Here is a 27,993-nt window from a genome sequence, read left to right as displayed (position 1 = left end):
ATCAAGTCCTGTCCCCTCATTAATTTTTTTTTTAAATACGTCTGTTGCTCTGTCTATAATCTGATTTTTTTAAAGGAAAGAATTAGATGAGTGAAATTTGTTATGCAATTTTAAAAGTTACTTGCAAATTATGAAACTTTTGTTATGTTGTTTAATAAATTGCATCACAATAATAAAAGTTTATGGTGATCATAACATTATTTTTTTTTAAACTGGTATAGAATAATTTTGTGGAATAACATGTTCTGAAGTTATTGACTAAAATTTCAATTCTTTTTAATTCATTAAAGATCTTAATTAAATTTTGAAAAAACTTTTCTTTGCACCAATTACTATAAAAGGGAGCCAAAAGGGAGATTTTCTTAAATGGCCTGCTTCCAGTGTTTTAAATAATTTTTACATCACACAACTTACAGACTGTCTACCTATAAACAGTAACATGTTAAAATATTTATAAAAATGTATATCTGATCATACATGGAAAATAGCATAGAAGACTAGCAAGATTGACAAATTCCCCAGAGAACCCCGCTCAAAAATGTTATAATTACATCAGCACATAGACAAATTTATTTGGAGAATCAAAGTTAAACTGAATAGCACACAATAAAATTATAGTCAAGTCTTCTCTTAATTGTATTAAATAAAAAAGTAGATAAATACTAATTTTTCAGTCTCTTTTATATTACAACATATTTTAAAACCAATAAATAGTGTCATCATAAATAATAATTCAATAACTTAGAAAACAATGTATTTACATAATTAATAATAGATGATGAGCAAACATTTTTTTCTGTGCCTCACCCAAAAATTTGTCAGGTATCACTAACAATCAAGGAACATCACAATTAGAACCATTATTGTTATTAAAAATTTAGATTTTATTAATAAAAAAATCTAATAAAAATATCCAACATAAAAAAAGTGTCCAATTCATTCTTTTACAAAAGAATTCGTGATTCACTAATAAAAGAGCCTACTCTTTTGTTCAAAAATGGGGCGGGGGGAGACTTGATCCACAAATCGTTTGCTTGCGAATGACTTGAAACAAATAAGTCAAATGGAGAATGGGCCACTTTGAGCTGGAATCTTTCAACTGAGTGATATTTCCCATCTTTATTCTTATAATTTTAAAAACACGCTAAAACAAAGGAATTCATAATTTCGAACTAGAACAATATAGAAAAGTTGGCTCAGATGCTTTATAGATTAAATGATTTAAAACTGTTACATGAAATGTATTCCTAAAATTCTCTCATTTTACATATTAAGTATTGACAATGAATTATTAACTGATTTAGAAAAGTATAATGAGTATTATAGATATCTTAAAAGGACAGAGTTTGTAACATATGAATAGGTGAGACTATAGGGAAAAAAATGACACAGAAAATTATTGCAGACAATGTAAATAACATTAAATGTCTTCTATCTATAAAGAGTATAAATAATAAATATTATATAAACATTTATAAGCAAAATGGTTTTAAAATTATATGTTTAGGTAAAAAAAAAGTTTATACCTAACATTTGCAGATACCATATCCGACAAATTGTCGTTTTCATTCTCATTTTCCAAATCGAGTGAAGAAGCCACTGAATGATTAGAAGCAGCTTCAGACACAGCTTCTAGATTATCACTGGTGCCTACAGTAACAAATTTCAAAAAATAATCAGGGCAGAACTAATGATTAACTGAAAAAACTGTATATTCAAAAGGAAAATCAAATATAGAAAGAATACTACTAAATAATGAACAAGTGCTTTTTCCAGTTTTTGTAATTGAAAAGTAAAAAGCCTATATGTGTTTACATAATTATGTATTGTAACAAATCTGTAGTGTTGCTTTCCAAGCATGGTTAGTTCTATCACTAGAAAGACCGTTTTACGATCAGCATCCAACAGAGCTGCCTTAACAGTGATTCCAGGACTTGGTGACAAACTTAACAATCATTTGGCGACAAAGTCGATATTATTGGAAACCTTGAGAATTTTTGCAATCCAGCCAATAGGAATTAAGATATGCTTGATTGGTCCAGAATCTTCTCGGCCCATCTTCCGAGAACTATAAAAGGTCTTTAATCTCAAGCTGAAAAAAGTGTTTTGGAGTTAAACTCTGGTTAATAGTTGAACAAGCTCTCTCTCTGAGTACTTCGACCAGCTTATCATTGCTGTGCTATTGCGTATTGCTGTGTGTTTTTTGCATGAATCTCTAACTGTGAATCAATGACTTCGTGTTAATGAAAACGTTGTTTGTCAACCGAAGCCTGTTGACTGTGTGTCTCCATACACCAACTACACAAACCCATTAACTTTACAGACTTAGTTGAATTGGTGGCAGCGGTAGGATCACTGATAAGGGAGCTCTGTTGAATGCTGATCATAAAACAGTCTTTCCAGTGATAGAACTAACCATGCTGGAAAACAACATTGCAGATTTGTAACAATATTAACAATCACTAGCATTTAGATAGTCAGAGTCTTTTAATAAATATAGAATGACAAAGTTGAATATTTTTTTAATCAAATTATAATAGTATAACAAAAATTTGACTTTTTATTAATGATCCAAAATAAAAAGTTTTTCTTTACTTCTAATAAATCAGTAAATAAGAATTGGGGCTTTCTCCCATGCAGTTTGCAATCACTTTAATACATTTGGACAACAACACATCCACACCATCAGGGAGAAAGAAGAAAAAAAAAAAAAAAACCTACACATCTGGTATTAACAATACTGGATTCCAACTCATTTTACTACAGGAACGCTTTCTTGATTTAACTTCTGCTTACTAAGAAAGCATGCAAATAATTTGATAAATTAATAAGAGAGGAAGTTTTAGATTGCCAGGAAGACACTGTTTCTTTTAGTGAAATTAAATTTTAAAAAATTAACATATATAACAATAATGTGTACCAGAGCAATTTCCTTTTAAATTTTTAAATTAGAATTTTAATTAATTAAAAATTAAGCTGAACTTGGTATTTCCCAAATAACTTCCAAAAATGTAATCACGAAAAGGTAAATTTTATACCTTTTAAAAAAATTTTTTAAAAAAATCTTTTTTTATGATACTAATTTAATAATTGTGTAACTTTTTGCTAAGTTTTGGGAACTTTTAAAAAAATATTTTATTGATTAATTTCCAAAAGCAGATTATTTTGTTGTCCTGAAGTTTAAATTGTTTTCGTTGTTTGATCAACTATGCGATCACATGTTGTTTTTTTTGGATTGTTAAAAACTAAAAAATACAGTTTTTGAAAATTAAATATAACCCATATATATTCCCAGAGAACCAGTTTTAAATAAAGTGAAAGGCCATCTATTGTGATTACAACCAAGAAAGTTATAAAAATTTGATTATTATCTCATAAATTTTTTTAGTGATTTTAGACCACACCATCAAAGAAAATACACCAATCAGCACCCAGAGTTTCAACAAGACTGCTTAGCCAAAGATTATGGAGATACTGATTATTCTAAAATTGCAATATTCAAAACTTCATAATTTGGACAAACTTAATTACAGAAGATAGAAACATTTTTTTAGCATTTATAAATTGGAATAGTAATATTCCAAATTGCAAATTGTAAAAAAAGACTATTTCGTAGAAAATTATTCCTTAAAAGCATAGGATTGTTATAAAATTTAAATTTCAAATTTTTTAAAGGTGTATTTATTGACCAAAACAAAATAAAATATTTTTATTTACATCATTTAAAACCTTCTGAAAATAAAATTAAAAACTGGATTTTATGATGGATTAGAGAAAATTTTATTGAATAATGCTTTGCAATATTGCATAAATTATGAAAATTATTCTGTAGAGCACATAAGAACAAAGCAGAACGATTCTGCTTTCTGTAGTCATATGTTTAAAAACACATGTTTTGTTTCAGTAAAAGAAAAGTTTTTATATTAATTGAAGTTTAATTATTTCCACTTTAATTTTAAATTCTAATTTTATGTGAGCTGACAGAAAAATACAGCAATATATACTATAGTAACAGAATGGCATAAGGCTTCTATAATATATATGGTATATGATTATCAAAATTTGAAATTTAAAGATATTTTGCTGAATTGATTAAATTAAAAGAAACCAAGTAACATAAAATATTTAATTCAAAATATCAGCTAGCATTAATTCTAGTGAACTAGCTGGTCCTCAAAGGCTGCTTGTTATAAAATAAAACTATGAGAAGTAAATTTCCTTTAAAAGATAATTTTAGGAATTTTCTCAATGGGAAATAAAAGAGAAGTTTTATGATCAACAGTTAATATTATGAGAAGTTAAAACTGATAAGAAAAAGAAACATTATAAGACAACCTTATATTTTTAATGCATAAGAATGAACATTAATGATTTATTACCAACAGATTCCTGATCTTGTGAAAGAGAGAATCTCGTCCTCTTCTCGATTATTTCTGGACCAACACTCAAAGTATCGCTTTCTTCTAATAAACTACCATTTTCCAGGGATGCTTTTTTCTTTTGAGATTCCATAGCCAACACCTTTAATAAGAAAAATATTTTTTCTTTTGTACTTCATATTAATACAGAGGAAACAACTAATAAAAAAGATGTTAAATGAAAAAATTCCTTAAATTACAAAGAGCATTATTGAGAAAATGTATCAATTAAGATGCCACTGCCAACAATATATTTCAGAATATCTTCATTAAAATACACAGATATTTGATTAAGTGATCTATTTAGTTGCATTATTTTAAGCCATATCTATTATACATTAATATTTAAGCAATCTTATAATAATCTAATAACTGTTCTCTAATAAAATTTAAATCTCCTCAAAAATTTGGATTTTGAACAATCAGTAACAAGTATAAGTTTACTAAAATTTTAATAATGTTATCCCCCCCCCCATCTACATAAGTTATTTTGTTCGACTTTCAATTTAGGACTCTACTGTTCTTTGCTATATTTAACTGGCAGAGATAGTTTGATTAGTGTAGGTGCTCAGCTGAAATATGCATAAGTGTTTTAGCAAGAACGCTGCTTTCCTAACTATGAATAGCTACTAAACAAATTTTCCACAGATCTCTGTTTTAGAACTGTTTAGAATTATAAATGAGTAATTTCAGTATTTATAGCACAGGCTACAGAAATGCAACAAATATCAAAAGAATTTTAAAATTCTAATGACCCAGGATTTAGATATCAATTTTTTGAAAACTTTAGTCTAAAAATGATAGCCAAATAAATTATAGTGATAAGACAAATCAATAAATTTTTGCTTTATTTAAAATAATTAACAGTATTAAAGTACTCTGTAACTTGCATATATACATTCATTATCACAGTACTGCAATTATAAAACATAATTATTCAATAAAATGTAGGTGAGAGAAATATAGGTAGAGAAGTTAATCAATCTTTGATGATGCAACATTGTTAGTTATATATATAAGTATATATATCACTGAATGTAAATAAGTATGTTTTCTTTAATTTTCACAAGTTCAGAATCAATTAATTGTCATTAAAAATGTGCAAATCGTAGAGAAATAAGAATTTATTAGAAATTTTTTGAATTTCTTTTCTCTACATAAAATTTAATATTTCATTTTGATAAACGTAATTTATTTAACATAAAAAGAGCTACATTTTCTCAACACTTGGCTTAAAAATATATGAAAATTTTAAGTACATGTTACAATACAAAATAATAGAATAACATTAATATTCAGAGTACATCATGTTGAAATGATTAATATAGTTTTCCCATTCAGCATAATATAACTAATCTAAAATAGATCCTTAATTTAATATTTAATATCCATATGGCTGAGGAATATAGCATTTTCATACTTTGATTCATAAGATTTAATGATTTTAGGTAGATGTTGAATATAATAATTGACAAGCTAGTTTTCATGGTTATTTTTTATTGTTTTAAATTTCATTTTAAAGAATGTTTTAAAAAATAGAAATATTACCATGACATTGCAAATAATCACTAGCTGATAATTTATTGACATTAAACACAAATATTGAAAAATATTCAGTGATTAGCTAAGAACTGATTAGATAAATATATATTTTTCTAATTTTTTAAATGAAAAAAAAAAAAAACTTCTACTATTTAAAAATTATGAAATAAGACAGCTTGGGTAAATTCTAAGTATTTCTAGAAGTTTTGATAATCAACAGCTCTAATTCTCTATAAAATGAAATTTTTTCAATAATTAGGGAAAAAAGAAACTTTAAAAATTACTTTATCCTCTGTTAACATTCCTGGGCAATCAAAATCAATACCCAAAATAGGTACAACCAAGACATCCTCTAACTGTGTTTTAGCTGCTACAGTAGCATCAACTTCTGGCAAACCATTGGTTTCATCAGCGTGGTTATCGGAATTTAACATCATATTACTTGGTAATTTTGAACTTTTACGACCAACTGCAATCAAAGAGAACAAAGAATATGAAAATATCATGCCTAATCAACATGAAGCAAAATTTAAATTTTATTAACACATTCATAGCAAGCCACCTTTGGTAATCAACTGGTTAAATAAGAATATTGGCTGTGTTTAAAGAATCTTACTACTATTTAAAAAGTGTGTGTGTGTGTGTTTATTATTTATATCTCTGTATGTGTTGTGCTTTACAATGAATTAAATTTCTAATGCAAAACTTGATGTTCATGATCCTCCCAAAAAAATATTTTCAAGCTGTATACTATGATAAACATCAAAGCTGTGTTAATTACCAGTCTTTCATCTACTTTGGTTGTTGTGTAAGTGAAACTTTCTAATAAGGAAGTCCACTTCCAAATTATATTTGTACCAAATTCAATTTGATTATGTCAAATGACTTGACCTGCAGACTGCCAAAAAATACATATTTTCATTATTCGTAAGATAAATGAAACATACAATATACTGATAATAGGAAATAAATTCAGTACTTGGATTATCATTTCTAGGTTTATAATATGACCTTATATAATTATTCTGACTAAAATACTTCAGTTTTAACAAGTCAGAAAAATATATTTTAACCAAACATACAAAACATATAATATCAAAAATTAAAACAGTGTATAATACATATCTTAAGCTAATTCGAAAACGAAATTTTTAGGCAGACAACTATTAAAAGAAATCATTTACTCACAGATATGAAATCTTTAGAAACCATGGTAAATTTTTATAAATAAATTAACAATACACTAGCAATGAGTAATAATCAAATATAAATAGATGCCGAATTTGCCTCAAATAAGAAAAATTATATAAAGATATGTTGTTTGCTTTCAAATTTACAGCTCAATTTAAATCAGGGCAATTTGATAGTTTCAATCTCCAAAGTGGGACTACAAAAAAATATTGAGCTCACAAAAACTTTCAAAGTTGACACTTTCTCAGAATTTCTATTAATAATAAAATAAGGTTGTGTGTATTTTTATCTATTGAGGCTATATAGTGTTCACCACTGAACCTAAAGCTATCAAATTAAGGACAAGTGGATTTTGTAAAGTGAGAATATGTAGCTTGGAGTAATTTTTTTAAAGATTTAAATAATTAAGAATTAAGCTTTTTCTTTTCTTTTGAAAAAAAGTTTTAGAAATATTATACAAATACAATTTTTACATCACTTAAAATTGTTTTTTTTTTTTTTTTTAAACCTTTATATAAAGCTTTTTTTTTTTTTTTTTTTTTTTTGCAAAAATACTTTGTATTGCTGCAAGCAAATTTAAATCCTTTTCAATTTTTTTCCCCTACAAATGTATAGTTCTTTCTTATTTAGTTAAAAGCTATCAAATGAAGACTATTTCATTATTATTTCCCATTCGTTAAAAATGGCAATTCTTATGAAATTTTACTTCCTTTCCTTACCGTATCATTTTATCCCTGTGTGTGGAATATATTTGCTACTTTAAATTTTTTTTATCAACATGTTATAATGCAATTAATATGCTTAAGCATATTAACAGCATTATATAAGTATATATTATATAAATAAGTAGCATATTTATATAAGTAAAATGCATTATTTTCATATGTAAATTAATTGCAAAGAATATATAAGAAAAGAGCTGTTCCTTGCTTCTTTTCAGTTGATTCATGTATATTATAAATAAAAATAAGTACATTTCGGATAAAATTACACTGCTTAAATGTCTGCACTATTTGATGTTTAGAAATAACCAATATTTCTGGCAAAGGTGGCCATTTAGAATTATCGTTTAAAAAATAGAGTAGTAATAAAAATATCCTTTAAGTATATAATTTCATTAAAAAATCAATAATATTTGTCTTAGATTTTTTAGTTACCATTAATTAATGTTCTAATTTATAACATGAAGTTAATGAACCAAATTTGTGAGACTGAAATGGAAAAATCCCACTTCCCTCAAAAAATAAACAAGAGGGAGAAGTTTGAAAATCAAAAATAAGTAATAAACAGCTGAAATTAATATTTAAGAAAAGGAAAAAAAAGGAAAAAAATTTTATACCTTTACCAAGAAAGCTCCTTTTTGTAGATGGTGTCATTGGCTGATTGTCAGAAGAATTTGAAATTATTCCAGGACTTCCTAGATTTCCATTTTGCATAGAGGGACCATTTACTTGAAGCATTGGAAGATGGTTTACCATTGTATATAAAGTTTTTTTCAATATTGGGTCTGAAGATTCAGCCTCAATAGTTTTCAAAAAGGACACCTAAGATATCACTAACATATTAACATTTTTTTAAGTTTACAGAATACAGATTATGAAATTTAGCAGTTAATACAGATCTAAGGCAACAGATTGATTCGACACATGAGAGTACAGACATATCCAGTCTCATAAAGATATAAAAAGGAAAAAAAAAAAAATCATGTGATGATAAATAAAAGGCAAAGTGAGTACATTGATGCCAATAAATGGAATGGTGAAGTAAAGTATTTAAATGTTGACTATTCCTGTAGATTTCAGTAATGGCAGAATAGTAAGTAATCGCAAATGATCCATGCAACAATCCTTTGATAATATTTTTAGCAAGTTAGAATGCTATCACCATTATAATATAAAAGATTTAAAACAGAAAAGTTATTTTTAATAAGCATTTAATACTTAAAAAATATGATCAGGATAATTCAAATATATTCAATTTTAATGGCAAATAAAACACAACAAAATATTAAGTTTTTCTTTGTTTTTGCATTAATGAACTAAATATCCCAAATATACTAAATATAAGAATTATATATATAGTATTTACAAGTTTGATAGGTAGAAGTTGCAATAGATAATGTAAAATCTGCTAAGTATAATTAATGGAATATGGGAAATTAGTACCTTCTCAAATTTTAAATCACATACACTAGAAGTCAAAAACATCTGAAAAAGTATGATTAAAAAAATAATTGTACTTTAATTAGATACCAAAATTTTCATTTCAGAAATTTTTTACAGTTTACTAATTAAAAGTAGAATGGCAGTGTAATTCTAGATCCCTATTTTAATTCTAATCCATACATTTATTAATTGCAAAGGCTTGGATTTACCTCTTTTTAATGATTTCCCTTTGTAAAGCTAATTCAACTGATAATAGATACAAGAGTTGGTATATTGTAAATCAAACATTTTAGCATGCAAGAATATTAATTATTGGTTGAAAGTTTATCTCGCAAGTTTTTCATTAACGTCCAATTAAAAAAACAGTAAAAAGTATAGTGAAAAGCAAAATGCCAATGCCTCACATCTACATTTATAAAATATTAAGATGCATGGTGACAAAAAAAAAAAAGCTTAGCTTATCCATCAGGTATCAACCACCTTTAACGCTGCAGCCTGCTTCAATATTCATGGCGATGTAAAACAACTTTTTCAAATAAAAATATGAGACAACATAGAATTCAAAACATTTTGTATAGTATATGAAAAAGAGAGCAGCATGCAAATAAAATTTTGGATGAATGGGTATAACAATCAATTAGAAATAGAATAGTAGGGAAAGCCTAAGAAACATTCGGATCAGTGTAAAAATAGACTAATTCCTTGATTTTGTTACCATTCATCCTTCATTGTCTTAAATATATCATATATATGAAAATTCTACATGCTTCTAATTAAAAAAAAAAAAAAAAAAACTGTACTTTTATAACTGATAATGCTCTATTTTTTTACAAGTGTAAATATTTTTGAAATTTCAATGAACATCCAATACAAGATTGAAAAATGTATAACATTGAAATCCATTCCTATGTTTTACTATTATGAACATCACATATTTCTTGATAATACACAAATTTCTTAATTCCAAGGAGAAGATATTAAAGCACCAATGCCAAGACTAAAAAATAAACACTTTAAAAGCCTTTTTTATTATAGAGTTATGAATTCGATGAAATAAATTAAGTTGTGTATTAATTTAGTAAATGTCCAATTTTACACAAATTTAAACATAAAATACTGCTTTGAATTAGAGTATTTTCTACGAACATTGAAATAAAGTTATTTAAAATGTTTTTTTAAGCAAGGTCCATTTGAAAAATCTCATTAAAAGACTTTCATCAAGTATCTGAAATTAGTAGTATAAGGGGAAAAAAAGAATTATATTGCTGTTTCATTAACATTCCAATTCTTTGGGGAAAAAAATATTAGCATAATTAAACAAATCTAGAATATAAAAATAAAGAAATTTTATTAAATATGCAAATAAAAGGTTGTTTCTTTTTAGAGCTTTTTTCTAACACTTGAAATTCACTCAATTTTTTCACAAATAATTTTTTCCAATTTATTAAATTTTGTTAATAGTGAAAAGTTTCTCATTAGAACAAGTGCATTTTCTTTATATTTAATTTATTTCTTTTTCATAGAGAAATTTTCTGTAAAGTGATAAAAAAATCAGAGAAACTTTCTTTGTCTTTAACAACTATTTCTTTTCCCCCAAAATAGGCAATATTTTGAATGGGCTGATGTTACTAACATTCGCAATTCTTTAACAATGTTTACTGAGTGGATTCTGCTTGAGTGTTTTATATGGTCATAAGACTATATGTTGCAAGATATATGATATTTTTCATTCAATTTCCCACTCCAATATTTTAATTAATGCTGAGTTCTTTTTCCACATATGCTTGTTCATGAGAAAGAATGAAAATAATTTTTTAAACTGTCTACAGTTTTTTTAAATTTATGAACATCAAATAAAGGATAAGAAAAACATTCAATTTGATTTTCTGATTATTTGACCAGAAAATTTATAAACTCCACAAGAAGAGCATTTTCATAACATCTTTTTATCTTTTCTGGTGAAAGTATAACAAAGAACAAAATTCTCTATTTCTCACACTTAGTTGTTCTCTGCCAAAACTAAATTTCTTACAAATGCAAAATTTGTTGAAAATCTATTCATCAGGCATTCCAACATTTTTAAAACAAGCTACTGACAATTCAGATTGAAAAGCTTATACTTTTATCAGATATTGGCTTTGTCGGATATATGTCTTTCAATAATTTATTCCTTCTTATGCCTGCACACTCACTTTATCAATTGCAGTACAAGGTACATTGCTGGCATTAGCCATTTACAACAGAAATAATTTCAACTCAGAAAATTTCTTTTGAAACTTTGAAAAAATACAATATTTGTTTTATTAATTTATGTATATCAAATGCATAAAAAGGCAAAAGTGGTTTATCAATTTAATATATCTGAAGAAGTGGTTTAATAAGTTCTGCAAAACATGGGAAACCAGCTAAAAATATCTCTCCAATGGCATAAAAGTTAGGGACTTTGGACAAGTCTGTAAATACTACAAGTACACAGATTTTTATTTGTTAGAGTGGCAGGATAGAAAGATTTTTTTTAAAAAAATTTCCAAATTTTTTTTGGTTGGTCAACTGAACTTAAAATTTCTGACAGAGCTATAAATTAAAAACAAAATAACTTATAAAACTCCATTTATCTGGTGCATCACCAATGTTCCATTCTTTGTTGCAGTGTTTACATACATGCGATCAAATAGAGTGCCAGATGGTCAACTCATTTGTGGATTTGGTTCAAAAATTTGACATGGATCTATAGATGCTAAAACTGAGTATCAAATTTTACTGATGTAGCACTTTATATCTTCATGATATCTTGTTCACCGGTATTCAGGCAAACAAACAAAAACCTATATTTCACTCAAAATTTGGTAGAAATCTGCAAATTTAGTATATGAAATTTTGACACAAAACGTTTTTCAGTTATTGTATTCAAAAACAGACAGAATTTTAAAAAAATTGTTATTTGGAAGTTTGAATTATGGAGATTGGGCGAAATCGTGAATTCATATTTTTTGGTAAATACAGTTGTTTTTCTTTGAACAATTCATATATGAAATAATAATAATAAAGAATTTTATTGACATTAATCTATTTTTAATAGATTAGGGAAAGAGTAAAAATTGATTTACAAGTAACTTTAAAGCATCATAAACATTTTGCTTTACTTTTATTTTTGGAAACCTTGAATCATTCAGTAAATGAAAAAATGCAAAATTAAAGTAAAATACTCAAATAATTCACTGATGGAGAATCAGTAAATGATGTTAAAATATAATTAATGAGCAATTACAATATGAAATATATGTAGAAAAACAATGAAGAGCTAAAATTACCATTAAAAACCAATACTTGTGGTTTTATATGAATACATAAAATTATCTTTAAAAATAATGGATTCTTCTTCTATTTAAAAGCATATATTTTTCGCATTCTGTCAGTATTTCCTTAAACTGAGATATAAGCATTTCCACTGACATAAGGATTCATCAAATCCTTTAAATATTGAAAGATCCAACAGCACAAAGAAAATAAAGCTCATAATCGGACTGCATGTTGAAATTAATTTTTTTCCCCCATCAGAAGGAAAATATAAGCACCAGGATAAAAAATAAGCACTTTTAAGACCCTTATATAAGGACTGTCAAAAATAAGTAGCTTTTAATGGCGCTATACATCATGATTGTTTTAGAGAAAACAACTAGCTTCAAAATAAATGCAGCTAGATGTTCAGAAATTTTTTTAAAGCTACATTAAACCAGAAGAAGCAGTCATTGCTGCTCTGAATAATTAATTAGCCCTTTTTAAATATTAAAAAGCTTAATTATTTTTTATATATGCCTTAAAAAATAAAAATATTATATATATTACAATTAGCCCAATGCAAATAGTTCAATAGAGCAACATGTTTAAACTTACCAATGAATGCAGTTCTGATTCTGTTATGAGAATAGCTGATCTATTAAGATCCTGAAATTGGTTTACTAAATCTGCAGGTGAGTCAGTAGTGCTGCCTTCTAATATTAAATCTAACAATGAAGACATACAATCCTGAAAAAAAAAAATAAAAAAATAAAGCCACTACAATTAGATATTAGCCTTAAAACAAAATATTATCTTTATCATAAAAATTATTAATTCTAAATTTTATTATTTCAATCTTAATTATTTTAATCTTTTTATTATTTTAATTAGGTTTTAGAAGCCTACTGACCTATTGCTTTAATTAAAATTCATATAACACTTGAGATTTTTTTTTTTTTTTTTTTTTTTTTTTTTTTTGTGGATTAAGTGCAAATTTGTATCTAATTACAGTCTGAAAAACTTAATTTTCTCTACTTATAATAAAGACGAATGTGCATATGTTAGTGCTTTTCAGTACAGATCGCTGAACATACAACTATCAAATTTAGAACAAATAATGTTTTGGAAAATAGGAATGTGCACCTCGGAATTATAATTTTGAAATTTTAATTAATGTTTTTTCATCGTAACTTTCATTATCATTTCATTTATTGAATAATACTCTCAGTTATTACACAAATTACGAAAAATATTCGGTAATACACATAAAATTTAAATATTGAATTATTCTACTTTGTTTTTATATTTTAAATATATTAAATTTCAGCAAGAAAGTCTTTGTATAAGTTTAACATACTTCTGTTTTCAAATTAAAACTCAAATTTTAGATGAGAGAGCAAAATTTAAGGAGATACATTGCACATTGAAGAGAATTGTGTAAGGCTATTAAAATCATATGTGGTAGGTAGTTGAGGTTTTTTTGGCACAAAAGCCAAATTTGGCCATATTGCACCAAATCATATGTGGTACATACCTATGAAAATCTAAAGTTTAAAACTTTTACTATGAAAGCACTATCGATATAAAATCTATATTTAAGCATTATCTGGTGTTTAATTGAAGTTTTTAACAAACATTTATTCTGTTATTTATTCCAACTGGTGTAACTTATCATTTTAATAAGGTAATAGTAATTGATAAATTTAAGAAGCAGTAGTTTTATGTTTTTATAATACACGAGCATTTAAGATGCTAATATGAAATGCTCTTTCAACATTAAAATTTTATTGAATGAAAGGCTTGCAATAAAAATAACCTCATTTCTCTCAAATACTCAAAATCTGCATAATGTTTGCCCATGCCGGTAAACTTCCAATGTTTCTGATAAGACACCAGAAGATATTTTTATTTTTATAAATTTGAATTTATGATTAATTTCAAAATATCCTATTTTTCTATCAAACTAATAAAGTAGTATAGAATACTAAAGTGGTGGAAAAATTAGAACAGATCCCTTATATTATATGCCAAATAAATAAAATGGTTCCATAATTTGAAATTAGAAAAAGAGCACTATGAAACAAAGAAGTATGATTACAAGTATACCCAAGGAAATCAGAAGGGAAGGCAGGATTTAACTACATGATTTCTTAAAGTCTATATAACTACATAATAAATTTTGCCATACTTCAATTAAATATATTTATACTTTTACATAACTATCTAAACTCTGAAAAAAATTAAATAGCAACTCATTATAACAACTAAAGAAAAAATGATAAAGAAATATTAAATTTTTTCACCTTTTCAAATTTTCCATATAAATCCATAAGCTTTGGATCTATTTCCTCCCACTTAGACATAGCTAAAACTTGGAGAATTTGAGCTACTTGCATCAAATTAAATCTGGCAATATAGCTTATTGGAATATCTGTTATTCCATAAGATTCAGGATCAACAATAGCTGGGCAAATGAAGAATGCAAATACAAGGTCAGCACACATAGCCCCAACTTCCCTGACTTCCACTCGCTTTGCTTTCATAAGGATGTTGTACATTTGACGAGCTAACCATGACAAGCTCTGGGGAAAGCAGTAGAGATTGTTGCGTATCTCTTCAATAAAGCGATTGGTAATATTGACCAGTTTCTTTACGGTCCAATTACGGTAATTTTGGAGAGACGCAGCATACTCAGGTGTGCCCTCCTTTCCAAAATGTTGCAGTCGCTCTTGGGGATGAAATCGCACAGCAGCTTTGCTGGGATCGATATCCAAAAACAAATCATCTTCCATTAAGAGATTCATTATAGGCTCATGGAGTGCTGCAGTGAGGAAGATTTTGGCACTGAACAGACACTCACTGAATATCTTATAAAAACGACTAAAAGCACAGGAACCATGTCTTAATAACCTTCTTGGGTTATCACTCATAGCAAGTTGGAGTGACATAAGCTCTTTCAACAAGACCAGTGCATGAACTTCATCCTCTGGCAAAATGCAGTTTCCATATATAGCAGCCATAATAATGTTTACTATTTGGTGCATTGCACTTAAATCAATCTTTTCTCCATAATTGAGACATGAAGCAAGAATTTTAGGATTCTCTCTCAACTGTTGCAGAAATTCCGAAAAATTACAATCATTTATCCCAAGTTGTTTGTAAGAATCAATGAAATTTGCAGTTTCAACCACATTTGAGCGCTGATAACAAGATGCCAGATTTGAATCTGTATGAGAGAGTAACAAGTTATCAAGGGTCTGACGTTGCTGGCGAGCTATCCATGATAGATGATATAAATTCTCTGCAGTTTTCATAACCTAATAGGATAAAAAGTCATTTCTTAAAATAGAATAACAAATTCAATCATGGAAAGAAAAAACAAAAAAAAAAAGACGAGAACAATCAATATGAGTGAATATTTAGTAATTTTGCACAAAATCATCAAAATAAGTAAAGCATAACTTAATCACAGATTGTTCTTCAATAAAATAATCTTATAAATAAAATAATAATAAAAATTGATGTAAATAAGCATAGTATGAAATATACACAGTTAAATTACAATAATATGATCACCACAAAGGTTAACATAAACAAATTTGTGGCTAATCACTGGTACAACAGAGAAATCTGTTGGAAAACATATGTAAGTGGTTTTCGAGTAAGTGTCACATAACAATAGTTATATTAGTCGATAGTCACAGTTTAACAGACATTTAAAAGAATGTGAACAACCGAATGCAGTGGAACCATTTCTGAAACCGCAACTTTTGTAAAGTGTTCACTTAATGCTGTAATTAATGTGAAGAAAAATAGAGACGTTGTGCAGTCCAGGTGTGTAAATTGCACACCACAAGCCATTAATAAAAGAGGTGAATATTGCTTGTGCCACCTAGTTAAGAGATCAAAACATTACCCTCAACACAGCGGACACTTCAAATGAATCAGAAATACATCCAAAAGCTATCAAGGACAACTGTTCAAAACACTTTATTACATACTGACCTTTGCAACAGATGTCTGATTTCAGGCATGTGTTAATAAGCGTGCATTGTAACAGACATTTTGAATTTGCATTACAGTACAAGCACTGGTTCCTGAAACAGTAGGAAAAGATTGCTTATTCAGATGAGTTTTTTTTTTTTTTCTTTTCTTTTCCCCTTTCTTTTCATTGCATTGGATTGAAAGACCTTGGCATAATCGCTAAAATCGGAAAACAAACTTCCAGAAACAATAGTTGGGTACCAACAAGGTGGAGGGAGCAGAGAAATGATCTGGGACATGTTTTCTTGGAATGCTTTAAGTCCATTGATTTCAGTGGAAGGTACTCTTAAAACAGGCCATGTGTATTTATCCATTATTATCGATCAGGTATATCCTTACATGGCAACTTACTGTGAATGATGGCAAGTTTCAGTAATATAATGTTACATACCATGTGTTCAAAATTATCCATTTATGGTTTGATAAGCACAAGAAAGAGTTCCAGTTAGGCCTTTAAATTTTTTGGATCTTAATCCATGTGAAAATCCATGGAAATATCTTAATCGAAACATCAGACAGAAAGACCATCTACCTCAGAATCTTCACAAGTTAAGTGATGCTCTGCAGTTCTCATGGTCAGATGCCTGTTGCCAGTTTAAAAGTAACAGTGAATTCATACCCCACCATGTAATTGTCGTTTTGGCTGCAAAACGCTATTCTGGCTATTAGGTAGACGGTCATGAAATGCGATTCCATTATGTGTAATAGTATATTATAAATTTTAATAATTAATTACATTTAAATTGAAAGCATATAAAGTCTAACAGCATTTTCTCCAGCTAAAATGAACTAGCAATATTCACTATAAGTGTATTTTTGTATTATTTTGAACCTGGAAAAAATTTGCAATAAAATTTATCTTAGTATTTCATGTATTGTAGTCACTTTTGATAAAGAAAACATATATTTTTTATTTTCTATGCATAGTTTCTTGAAAATAAAATTCAGTACTGCCTAGTAAGACAATAGAAATGGACAAAAGACAAAGCATTTAACCAATCAAAATTGCAATATATTTTTCCAAGGAATCTATTGAGATGGATAGAAGCACAAGTATTAAAATTTTTATGCAATAGTCCCATATTTTAGATTTAATGTAATTTAGGAACTTAGCAGGGTTTTATTTTGTAAGGCACACAAATACACAGTTATTTTAAAAACTCATATAAAAATACTGAAAACTAAAAATAATGAAAAATGAGTTATACTTGAGTAATAAATAATTGGACTGATTTTCAAATCCAATAATGAAAAATACAATATTTTCGAATCTTTTTAGCTCATATAAAACAAAACAAAAGTGCCCTACCTTTTCATTTAATGATTGTAGATTTTGTTTTTCTGATTGAACAAATAAAGCTTCCTGCCTTAAGTGACGTGCAAGATCCATTAGATCCATTCTGGATGACATATCTATACAACCTGTTTAAAATGAAAAATATTTAATTTCAAAGGAAACAACACTATGGAAGGGAAAAAAAATATATATATTAAAAATTTTCTAACAGAATACATTTATTATAGTTTATTGAAAATATTATGATCATAATAAAAATGAAATACAAATAATAATTTCAAGACACTTGTACAACAACTCCATAGCAGTCAAAATGCATATATCATTTGGACAAATATTACAAAAAAGAAAAAGTAAATTTTTACACAAACCATGGAGTTTAGCAGCAACTGTTAATTTAATAAAAAAAAATATCCAACTGGAATATTTCATTCATATTTAAATTTTGAAGACAAAGAGATGACAAAAATAATAATAATAGAAATATTTAACACTCCCATCATGACATTTTTGGAAAGCTTGCTAAAAAGTAAAAACATACATTTTATCAAAAAAAAAAAAAAAAAAAATGCAATTAGTAATAAGCTGTATTAAAAATTTATGCTTATATAATTCAATTAATCATATGAAGATTTGATTTTTTTATTTAATTTTTTATTAATAAATTGTCAAAATGTCACAATTATTTTTTTACATCTCTAAAATTTAAAAAAAATGTATACCAGCAATTATTAACCTAAGATCACATGTTAATAAATTCTTCCATAAACTAATGTTCATTAATGACATGCGATTAATACACAAAAAATTATCTTCTAATCAGCTGTTATGAAATTTTTCCTTGAACTTTTATAATTTTACATTTTTATTCATTATTTGCAACAATACTTTCTGCAGCAGAAATTTGTTCTAAATTTTTAAGTTGTACCAAATAAATTAGTCACCTTTATTAACCAGCTTGCTCACCAAGATGGTTTATTTTTTAGGCTAGCAAATGATTAATATAAAATGCATTTTTTAAAATTTCAGTTTATTTGGTACAACTTAAAAATAGGACTTTAATTGAATCAATCTACAATAAATTATTGTAGGCACAAATTAAAAGCATATATATTATAAAATATAAGTGGAAATGAAAATCCTATTTCAGAATTAATGATAAAAAAGTCATTTTTTAATTATTAATTTAAAAAGTAATTTACGGTTCCTGGTTTACTTGGTCATTTTCAGATTACATAATTTGGTGAAATCTACAATATTATATAACTTTTTTAGGAAATTTACTAATCTATTATTGCAGAATGAGTGTAAATCCATGAAAATAAGATGATTTAAATATCTAACAAAAAATTTATTTAGAATCCTTTGTCGAAGAAACCATGAATATCAAGTTGAGAGAAATAGCATTCAATAAAGATCCTCAAATATCAAAGTTTGGAAAAAATTAGCTTAGAGCAAAATTGCCCCCATTGATAGATCACTATTATCACCTCAAAAATCTCCCTGGAGCTCCCTTCCCCCATCTTGTCTCATAACTAATGACTGGATGAAGTTTTACCTTTTTTTTTCCCATTTGGTTTTCGATTGAATAACAAGAACAGTTTGTTATCCTATTTACGTGAAATCAAATAGTTTATTATAAATTTAGAATATATGTGAAAAGTTTGTCTTTAAAAATTCACTTTTTCTGTTAGATTAGTTTATTTTCCATATTATGTAAAAATCATTCCAGTAGAAGTTATAACTCATATTTTTTTAAATTACTGATACACAATTTTATTTATTAGTGCTATTGGTGAGGAGAGAAAAAGTAAGACACTTGGGAATATGACCAAGTATGTAGCATATGCAGATAATGTGGAAAATATAGAGCATGCTCAGTTACATAATCACAGATACATGTCGTTTATTACATATTCTGGGATATTTGCATGGGAATTGAATCAAAAGTATCTGAGCAAGAATTGAATTAGTTTTTCAAAAATTGATTTTTTTTTTTTTAAACAATCAGATGAAAAGGCATACACTGGTCCGGAATATGGACAGATATGAGTATAGAAAAAGGCCTCATGCAAACAAAGCAATCAATAAGAAGTACAACACATAGAAGAGGTATAAAAAATAGCACTGTTTTGAAATACCTTCTTGGAACATTTTTTTTTTCCCTCCTTCTTCTTAAAATGCATTAAATCATTGAAGATTTTCTTAGAATATCAATCAATACAATGAGCAACATATATACTATACTTGGACAACATATATACTCTTACTTGGACTATAAGAGTCAAAAACAAAAGTATATATTTTTAACTTGTTAAAGTTTACCATATTGTTATGATATCATAAACCATTTACCAAACTCTTAGGAAAAATGGTGTCTATAAAATCATATGTTTGTGACAATTCAGTAGATTGTGGCAACATTTATGAGATTGGACTTAAAGCTATTAAGAAAATCAAAGGAAAAATTTTGAAAAATTCAGACTTTATTGAAAAGATACAAAAAAAAACAAAAAAAAAACAGCGAAAATAAGTTGAAGTTCGACCAAAAACGTTACTGTTAATTCTAAACAAATCTTCAACCTCATTTCATGTGTCTGCAATAGTCCTAGTAAATTTAAATATTATTGTTAGCATATCCACATCTACATTTGATGATATCACTTCAAAAGGGTGCAAAATTTTCTCTGATGAAAATGTTTGAATAAAGTGTTGTAGAGAAATATATAATGATATTTATGACTCGGATAGAGGATTCTTATCATAATATGTATCATGGCCAAAAATTATTATGGATATTTGCTTAATAATTATGGGGAGAAATACAATAATTATCTTTTATAAATATCTCAAAGACCTTATAAGAGCAGAATAGAAGGGTTGCAAGACTTTTAGTCTCAATATTACATATGCCAAACATACTGTATAAGATACAGGAAAAAGGATTTTTTGCATAAAAAAAAGCAATTAATAGAAAACTGACAATAGTCTTGGGATCTGAAATTCAATATTATTTACTAAGGGTCATAACAGCAGATGAAAATACAGATTTAGAAACTGTGCATAAAAGAAATTAACAATAGTTCAAATGTTGCAATTATTCAAATACAAATTGTATTATTGGTTGTCTTATCACTTAAAAAGAGAAATATATATATTTTTGCAAAGAGATATTTGGTGCTATTTCTTCAATTCTTATATAAAATAGAAATATTAATTAAGAAATACATGATTTCTTGACAATTTTTACTGTTTTTTCATGTATAGATCAACTGTGATGCTACCTCCCATTTTGACAGTACCGGAAAAATAAAAGCAATAGAAATACTGAAATCGTCAGAGACTCACAGCTGGACTGAGAACTTTCTAGATTCTATTACATTGAAAGAAGAATTGTTAGTTGCTAAAGTACATTAAGCTAAGATTGAAACAATGAAACACAATGGAAATTTCAAGAGAACACTAAAATAGTGAAATTCAACAAATATTTTGTCCTTACAAAAAAGGAAATAGCAGTATAGTGCATGCAGAAAAACTCACACATCGTTTTTTTTTTTTTGTTGTTGTTGTTTTTACAATTTGTATTGCCACATTTCAACTCACCATTTTTTTAAAGAAAATAGTCAATCTACTGTAGAAAAAATTTGCACAAAATATAACTAGAAAACTGAATATATTAAAGTAACAATAAATGCAAATATAAAAGTAGCTGACTGGCTGAATAAAATAAAATAAACAAAAGTAATAGTTTATCTACAATGGATAAGTGGTCCACGATCCTATAAAGTAATTATTCTTATGAGATAGCACATTCAAGCAGCTGCTGATTTTACTAATATAGAACATAGTGGATCCATAAGTGATGAATAATAGAATGGCCTTTTTACAAAAGGTCAGGGAAACTCTCAACCAAAACTGACATAATTTTCAAAAATCTTATAAAAATTATTGTATGTTATTTTATATTATATTATTAATATAAATATGTATATTAAATAATAATCCCAATCATCTACTTCATATGTTATAGCGGATGGAATCTCATTACATTTGCTTTATTTCAATTCATATACTCAATTATTCAGGTTTTAACACAGCAAGATGCAAGGTTTGCAAAGATTGAGCAGCTGCATCCCACATCGAAGTTTTTTTGCTTTCTTTCCCATATGCATCATCAGCATCACACATAAATAAATATAAATGTGTCAATGGACTTAAAAAATGAGTAAGCAAAAACCTTCATAGAAATAATCTTTAAATAATTAGCACATATATTCTGTGTTTATTAAGAAAAAAAAAAAAAACTTTTGCTTAACATAAATATGAAGAAACTATTCCTATAGCCTATTTAATAACAAAGAGGGGGAAGAAAAAAAAAAGATGACCTTTTTCTAATCATTAGTTACAAAGATAACAGATATTCTGTAAATAATAGCATTTTGAACGTTTGAAAAGTATTGAGGAGAAAACACCAAGGGGATTTTTTGATGATTTTTGAAAAATGCTTTTCTAGCAACAATTTATAAATAACATCAATAATTTTAAAAATTCAAAATATTACAAGAAAAGAACTTGCAACAAATTACTGAGTGATATGTATTTAACAGAAGATATCGATTGCAATAACAGTTCACAATCAATTACAATACTTTCAGAAAGTTTTTTCTTTAAAATGATATATATTTATCCAGCTTATATCTAAATAGACACAAATATAATTCCATAAACATATAAAAAATTGTGTCAATGTTTACGACAGAGTTTACAGATTAACAAACACTTACTACACTGAGAACAATAATGTCCTTTAAAACAAGCAAAGTCTTATCATGTCATTTATTTATTGAGAATTTTAGATGGGAAAATTGATATTATTAACTATAATAAATATCCACATATTTACAAGTCAATAATATTGTCTAGCCCACCCACTTGCAAAAACATAACTTCTCCTCGAAGATCGTTTAGTTGACGTTCGGCATGATTGCCAATCCGTAAACAGCAGGAAAATTATCTCAAAAATACTGATTACGTTAAATAAATAGAAGAGATAATACGGAAGATGCTGTAAATAAGATACCCGATAATAAATAAAATATTAAAAATGAATGAATAAAATATTTTATAACGGAATTACTTTTCAATTTGCAACTAACTCAAATTAATAATGCTGAAAAATTTAATTACGTTAATAATATTTATACTTAAGAGTCCTTACAAAAATTGTTTTCCAAATATGAAAAAAAATCATAATATATCCTACATTTTGCTCAGTTTTAATTAATAAAGAAATTTGGATTACACTCCGTGATGATTTTCATTATTATTATTATTATTAAGCTTTGCAATAATAGAAAGCGAAAGTAAAATTGCTTTGTTTTACCAACCGTTTGGCAATACCGCGGTAATTTTGTTTAATGACAAAGAATGGATGAGTTAATTAAATGACGTTAAATTAATTTTTATTTTAGCTTTCCTTTGTATCATTCCTCTGTCCGTCCTCAATACAAATTATGATTTCCGATGCCGGTATTTTAAAATATTTTTGGAAAGCTAATTATTGTTTGGTCAGAAAATTATATTTACAAATATATTTTGCTGTTATTACAGGTTATGAAAGTAGAAGAAATGGGAACTAGAATCAAGTGCGGATTGCTTTAATATTTAGTTTTTATAATATATATATGCATATGACTTGAAATAGCTGTAATTGCTGTTTTGTTAATTGTTGTCAAATTAGCGTAGAAATAATCATAATTGTTTAAAAACAAATCTAAAGATATATGTTAATCCAATTCCTCAACTCTTTTAATTGTTAGTAACTTTTCCATGATTTAAATCGAGAAATAAATTTGATAGTAATTTTTTCATTAAAAAAAATGAATCATAGTGTTAATATTTGTAATTAATTTATTTAATGATTTTATTGTTTATAATTCTATTCTTATCCATATTTATAGAAATATTCATCAGAAAACTTTATATTTTTAGCATTACATTTGGTATTTTGGTTATGATTTAGTTTTATTTAATGAGGGCCAAAGAATGAATGTAAAAGTTATTCTAAAATGTATTCATTTGGAAACATAACCTAGTAAAATTATTGCAGCTTTCAAAAATATATTTATTTACATTAGTATCATTCATATATAAAAATAATTCATAAATTTCCAATTTTATCTATGTAAGAAGCATCTGTAAATGCAAATTTTATCTGCGTGATTGTACTTTTTATAAATTTGTAAGATAAAATTTTGAAAAAAAAAAAATGTTCTTATTTTTAGTTTATTTATAATACCTTTTTTTAAAAAACTTTTTTTTGGCAACCTTGATGAAAACCTTAAGTTTTAAAAATCCATTTTTATCTATGTATGATTGAGTAGAATCAGTATGTCCAGCAGATAAATGTGAAAGATAATGCTAAAAGAAGTGGCAGTTTGTCCATTTGGGTTGAAAAGCTGCAGTACACAGTGAAATTACTTTTAAAAGTTGTATTTTCATTATATGCCTCATTTATTTTTTCACTCTTGAGAGTTCAGTGCTCTTTACTTACTTTTTCACTTGCGATTCAATGTTCAATGTTTACTTTTTCGCACTGAGAATACAATGGTGATTCAAAATTCCAAAAGGCAATAAAAATGTGAAAAGAAAATCAATAAGCAGATCAGAATTATTTAATCATCAGCATGAAAGAAATCGAATTCTGCATTGTGCACATAATTGAGTGATATATTGAAGATCAAAACTAACCACTCCCCTTTTTAAATTTAGAGTTACTAGAACTGTAGTTTGATTAGACTCAGCTGGAGAGCAGCATCTATTACTTTTTTTTTTTTTCCCCTCTTCTGTCTCTCAGTCTGCTTTTGCTGCTGCTCAGTATTTTTTTTTTTTTTCCCTCATTGGCTGTTAATAAGTTTCAGTTTGCTTTTTGTTGCCTAGAAATATGCTTATCTAGTTTATTAAATATTTGTTTTCCTTTCTAAGAAAGTATTCTTCATAAAAAAAGAAGATGAAAATAGTGAAGCTTTTTTCAAACTTACAATATCTTGATAAATATTTTTGTAGAGCTGCTAATTTGTGGGTGCTGCTCTGGCTCTATGATAACAGCTCAATCCTATTTAAACAATAAAAAGCAACCTCTCCCCCCCTGCCCGCCTCCCCCCCTTTTTTTTCTTTTATCCTCCCCCCCCCTTTGTTATGAACATGAAAAAGCAAAAATTACAATCCAAAAAATATTGAAAAGCATGAGAAAAGAAACATTGTAGATAAATTAAATGATTTAAAACAACAACAAAAAGAAAAAAAGAGAGAGAATGAAAATTGAAGTGGCAATTATTAAACTGAAGAAATATGTGAAAAAATTAATTGAAAAGGCAGGGGATAGTAAATAATTTTCTTGGCATAAAAGAATCAAAATGGAGTAATTTAAAATATAGATTTGAAACATTTTAATTGCACACTGTTTCTAATTTATTTAAATGTAAATGATGATTTTTTAATTTGTATATTTGTCTTGCATTTCTCTTTAATTCTACTGGTCAAAAGTAAGGCTAGAGATTTTTACAGAATTAATATTTTTTAATGAAAATGTACTTAAATTTCAATTTAAGTACATTTGTGTATTTCAACATCAATGTTGAAAATATTTTATTACTTTCATTTCTACACCTAAAGTTTATAATTTTATAGTCTTTGAATTTTCAAAAATTTTTAATTTTTTTTTAATGATATTGGGAACTTTAATAAGATTGTGAACCCTTATATATATATATATATATATATATATATATATATATATATATATATATATATATATATATATATATATATATATATATAAAGTAGGGAGGGAGATGAGACAGTAATAATAGACCAAAAAGAAAATTATGACTGTTGATTATTATTGCTTAAAAAAATTAAACAAATGAATAATTGTAACAACTCAACATTTAAAAAATTCTAAATTTTAACATAATTTAAGGAGTCTAGCCAAAATTGAAAATAGTCAGTTTTATGGTCACTTTACCTCATATTTATTTAGTATTGACTTACAGCATATGAATTTCTCTTTAAAAATTCTGTAATTTTTCTTGACATCTTGCATCTCTCCCAACATTTTTGAGCAGCAATGCTCTATCTTTTTATTTGAAGGACTATATTCTTTTTATTTATCAATAAACTTAAGGCAACCTAAAGTAACAACAATATGCACATTACATTGTTTATGTGTTGTTATTAAAGTATAAATGTTAGTATACAGTAAAATTTGATAAACATTCACTCTGAAGTTTTCTCATTGAAATAAAGCAAAGCATTTAAATACTGTGTAAGGTTGTTAAAAGACATGAATATCTTATGACTTACTTCTTGTACTCTGAAACTATTGTCTGCTCTAACTTTGTTATCAATACTTTCTATTTCATTGAAAGCATTTTGAAACTTTTTGTAGTTTTTAGGTTTATGATTTCTTCAAAATAAACTTCGAGTCCCCATTTCATTATTTTGCATTTTTCCATATCTTAAATCCATGATTTTCTAAGCAGTATAGTAGGTGGATTTTCTTTTTATTATTTACAGTTGCAAAGGCATTTTAGATCACCTGGATACCAGGCTGTTATTTTTTATCTTTCTTGAATGTATATATATGCGTGTATTGAAATTAAATATACTTTAACTTCTGAAAATAATGAGTTTTTTTAAATTCTTTTATAATTTTGATAATGTTTATTTCCATATAATAATAATTATATTCCATAATGGTATATTTAATAGTTTTTAAATTATCTTATTTTATCATATTTCTCTTAACTTAATTCGATAATTTTGGTATTTTCCTTTAAAAAAAAATTTATATCAGTTTTTTTTTTTCTTTCTTTCTTTTCCTGATTTACAGAAACTTTATTTATACATATCAATCCCAAGGTTTTTCTGGGCAAGATAAAGGATAGTTGCTATGTGAATTAAGTGTTACTATTTATAAAATTATGTGTTTTATTAATTTTTATAGATTACTAGAAAAACAAAAATATATTCAATTCTAAAAGTAGTTTACAAAAAAATTGTCAAACAGGAAACCACATTAAATTACTACTACCATTACATGCTACAGAAGTATAATTAATAGGATTTATTAAAATTCTGATGCTTTTCCAATAAAAAAGACTATTTCTTCTGAAAGGCAATGCATCCTATCAAAATGTAATCTAAATCTATAGTGTAAGAAAAAAAAATTACTTTAATATACATATATGTATGTTGACCCAATAATGCCACAACAAAAGTGTGGTTGTATGTTAAAAAGATAATTCAGCTAAAATTTTGCTCCATTTATTTGACGATGATTTAAAATTCTGAAATTCATACCAGATATCTTCCTTGTAACTTCTAAATGGGACATTAATGTTACTATAGTAAAATAGCACCAGAGAAACTTAGCAAATTTACAACTATTTATTTATTTTTTAAGTTTGAATGAGAAAAAAGGAAAAGGAGAAATATTAAGTTGACATACCTGAGATTTTACTTGTGTGGCAGTAATGAAAATATTATGGAAGCTAGAAAATAAAAGGCCAATAGGTTTAAAATTTGCTAAGTTTTTCTGATGCTGATTTAGTAAAAGATTAAGTTCCCATTTAGAATTTGCATAGAAACTTTGAACTATTATCAATTAAGTAGAACTTAATTATAATGTCGTCTCCAAATTTTCACATGAAATTAACAATCAGGTATTACTAAATCAACATATGTAAATGCTATATTATTAACTTATTATATTTTTTTTTTGAAACTGGAATGTATTTGAACTCTAGCAAGATCTAATACTATAAATGTTAAGCAAATTACTTTTAGTATTGAATGTATCATTTTAGAGCAATCTGAGAAAAAATAGTAATCATATCTCATCTCACCAGAGAAAAGAAACTGGGACCATTCTATTGGACTCTGATTTAAGCTATTGGTTATTGCCATATGTTTAGATTGCTAACCTCAAAAACATGAGCAGCTTATAGTATGTTTCATTTAAAATAACATAAATAAGATTTCTGTGGAATAAAGA

At 26.6% G+C, this 27,993-nt stretch overlaps 2 protein-coding genes across 4 annotated transcripts in view; one reads left to right on the top strand and one right to left on the bottom strand.

The window, feature by feature from the left end:
• Positions 1-22,935, bottom strand: part of LOC129972191 (GTPase-activating protein and VPS9 domain-containing protein 1-like) — a 53,405-nt gene extending 30,470 nt beyond the window's left edge. The window contains exons 1-8 of one of the 2 annotated variants that reach the window (XM_056086221.1): positions 22,869-22,935; positions 17,949-18,061; positions 14,899-15,912; positions 13,211-13,342; positions 8,491-8,695; positions 6,245-6,429; positions 4,380-4,521; positions 1,527-1,650 (exon numbers count right to left, since the gene is read on the bottom strand). In XM_056086221.1, the coding sequence (XP_055942196.1) occupies positions 1,527-1,650; positions 4,380-4,521; positions 6,245-6,429; positions 8,491-8,695; positions 13,211-13,342; positions 14,899-15,912; positions 17,949-18,050 (1,904 nt within the window). In that variant the 5' untranslated portion in view covers positions 18,051-18,061; positions 22,869-22,935. Of the gene's footprint in view, positions 1-1,526; positions 1,651-4,379; positions 4,522-6,244; positions 6,430-8,490; positions 8,696-13,210; positions 13,343-14,898; positions 15,913-17,948; positions 18,062-22,720 lie in introns of both variants that reach the window. The other variant, XM_056086220.1, reaches the window with a different exon arrangement.
• A 414-nt stretch (positions 22,936-23,349) lies between these two features.
• The window catches only part of LOC129971545 (DENN domain-containing protein 1A-like), a 53,869-nt gene continuing 49,225 nt past the window's right edge, over positions 23,350-27,993 (top strand). For both annotated transcript variants that reach the window (XM_056085415.1, XM_056085414.1), the window contains exons 1-2: positions 23,350-23,465; positions 23,547-23,581. In XM_056085415.1, the coding sequence (XP_055941390.1) occupies positions 23,460-23,465; positions 23,547-23,581 (41 nt within the window). In that variant the 5' untranslated portion in view covers positions 23,350-23,459. The remainder of the gene's footprint in view (positions 23,466-23,546; positions 23,582-27,993) is intronic.

The sequence above is a fragment of the Argiope bruennichi genome, chromosome 6 (assembly GCF_947563725.1).
Source record: "Argiope bruennichi chromosome 6, qqArgBrue1.1, whole genome shotgun sequence".
Lineage (NCBI taxonomy): Eukaryota > Metazoa > Arthropoda > Arachnida > Araneae > Araneidae > Argiope > Argiope bruennichi.
Note: the sequence above shows the minus strand (reverse complement) of the source record. Positions and strands in the feature narration are given on the sequence as shown.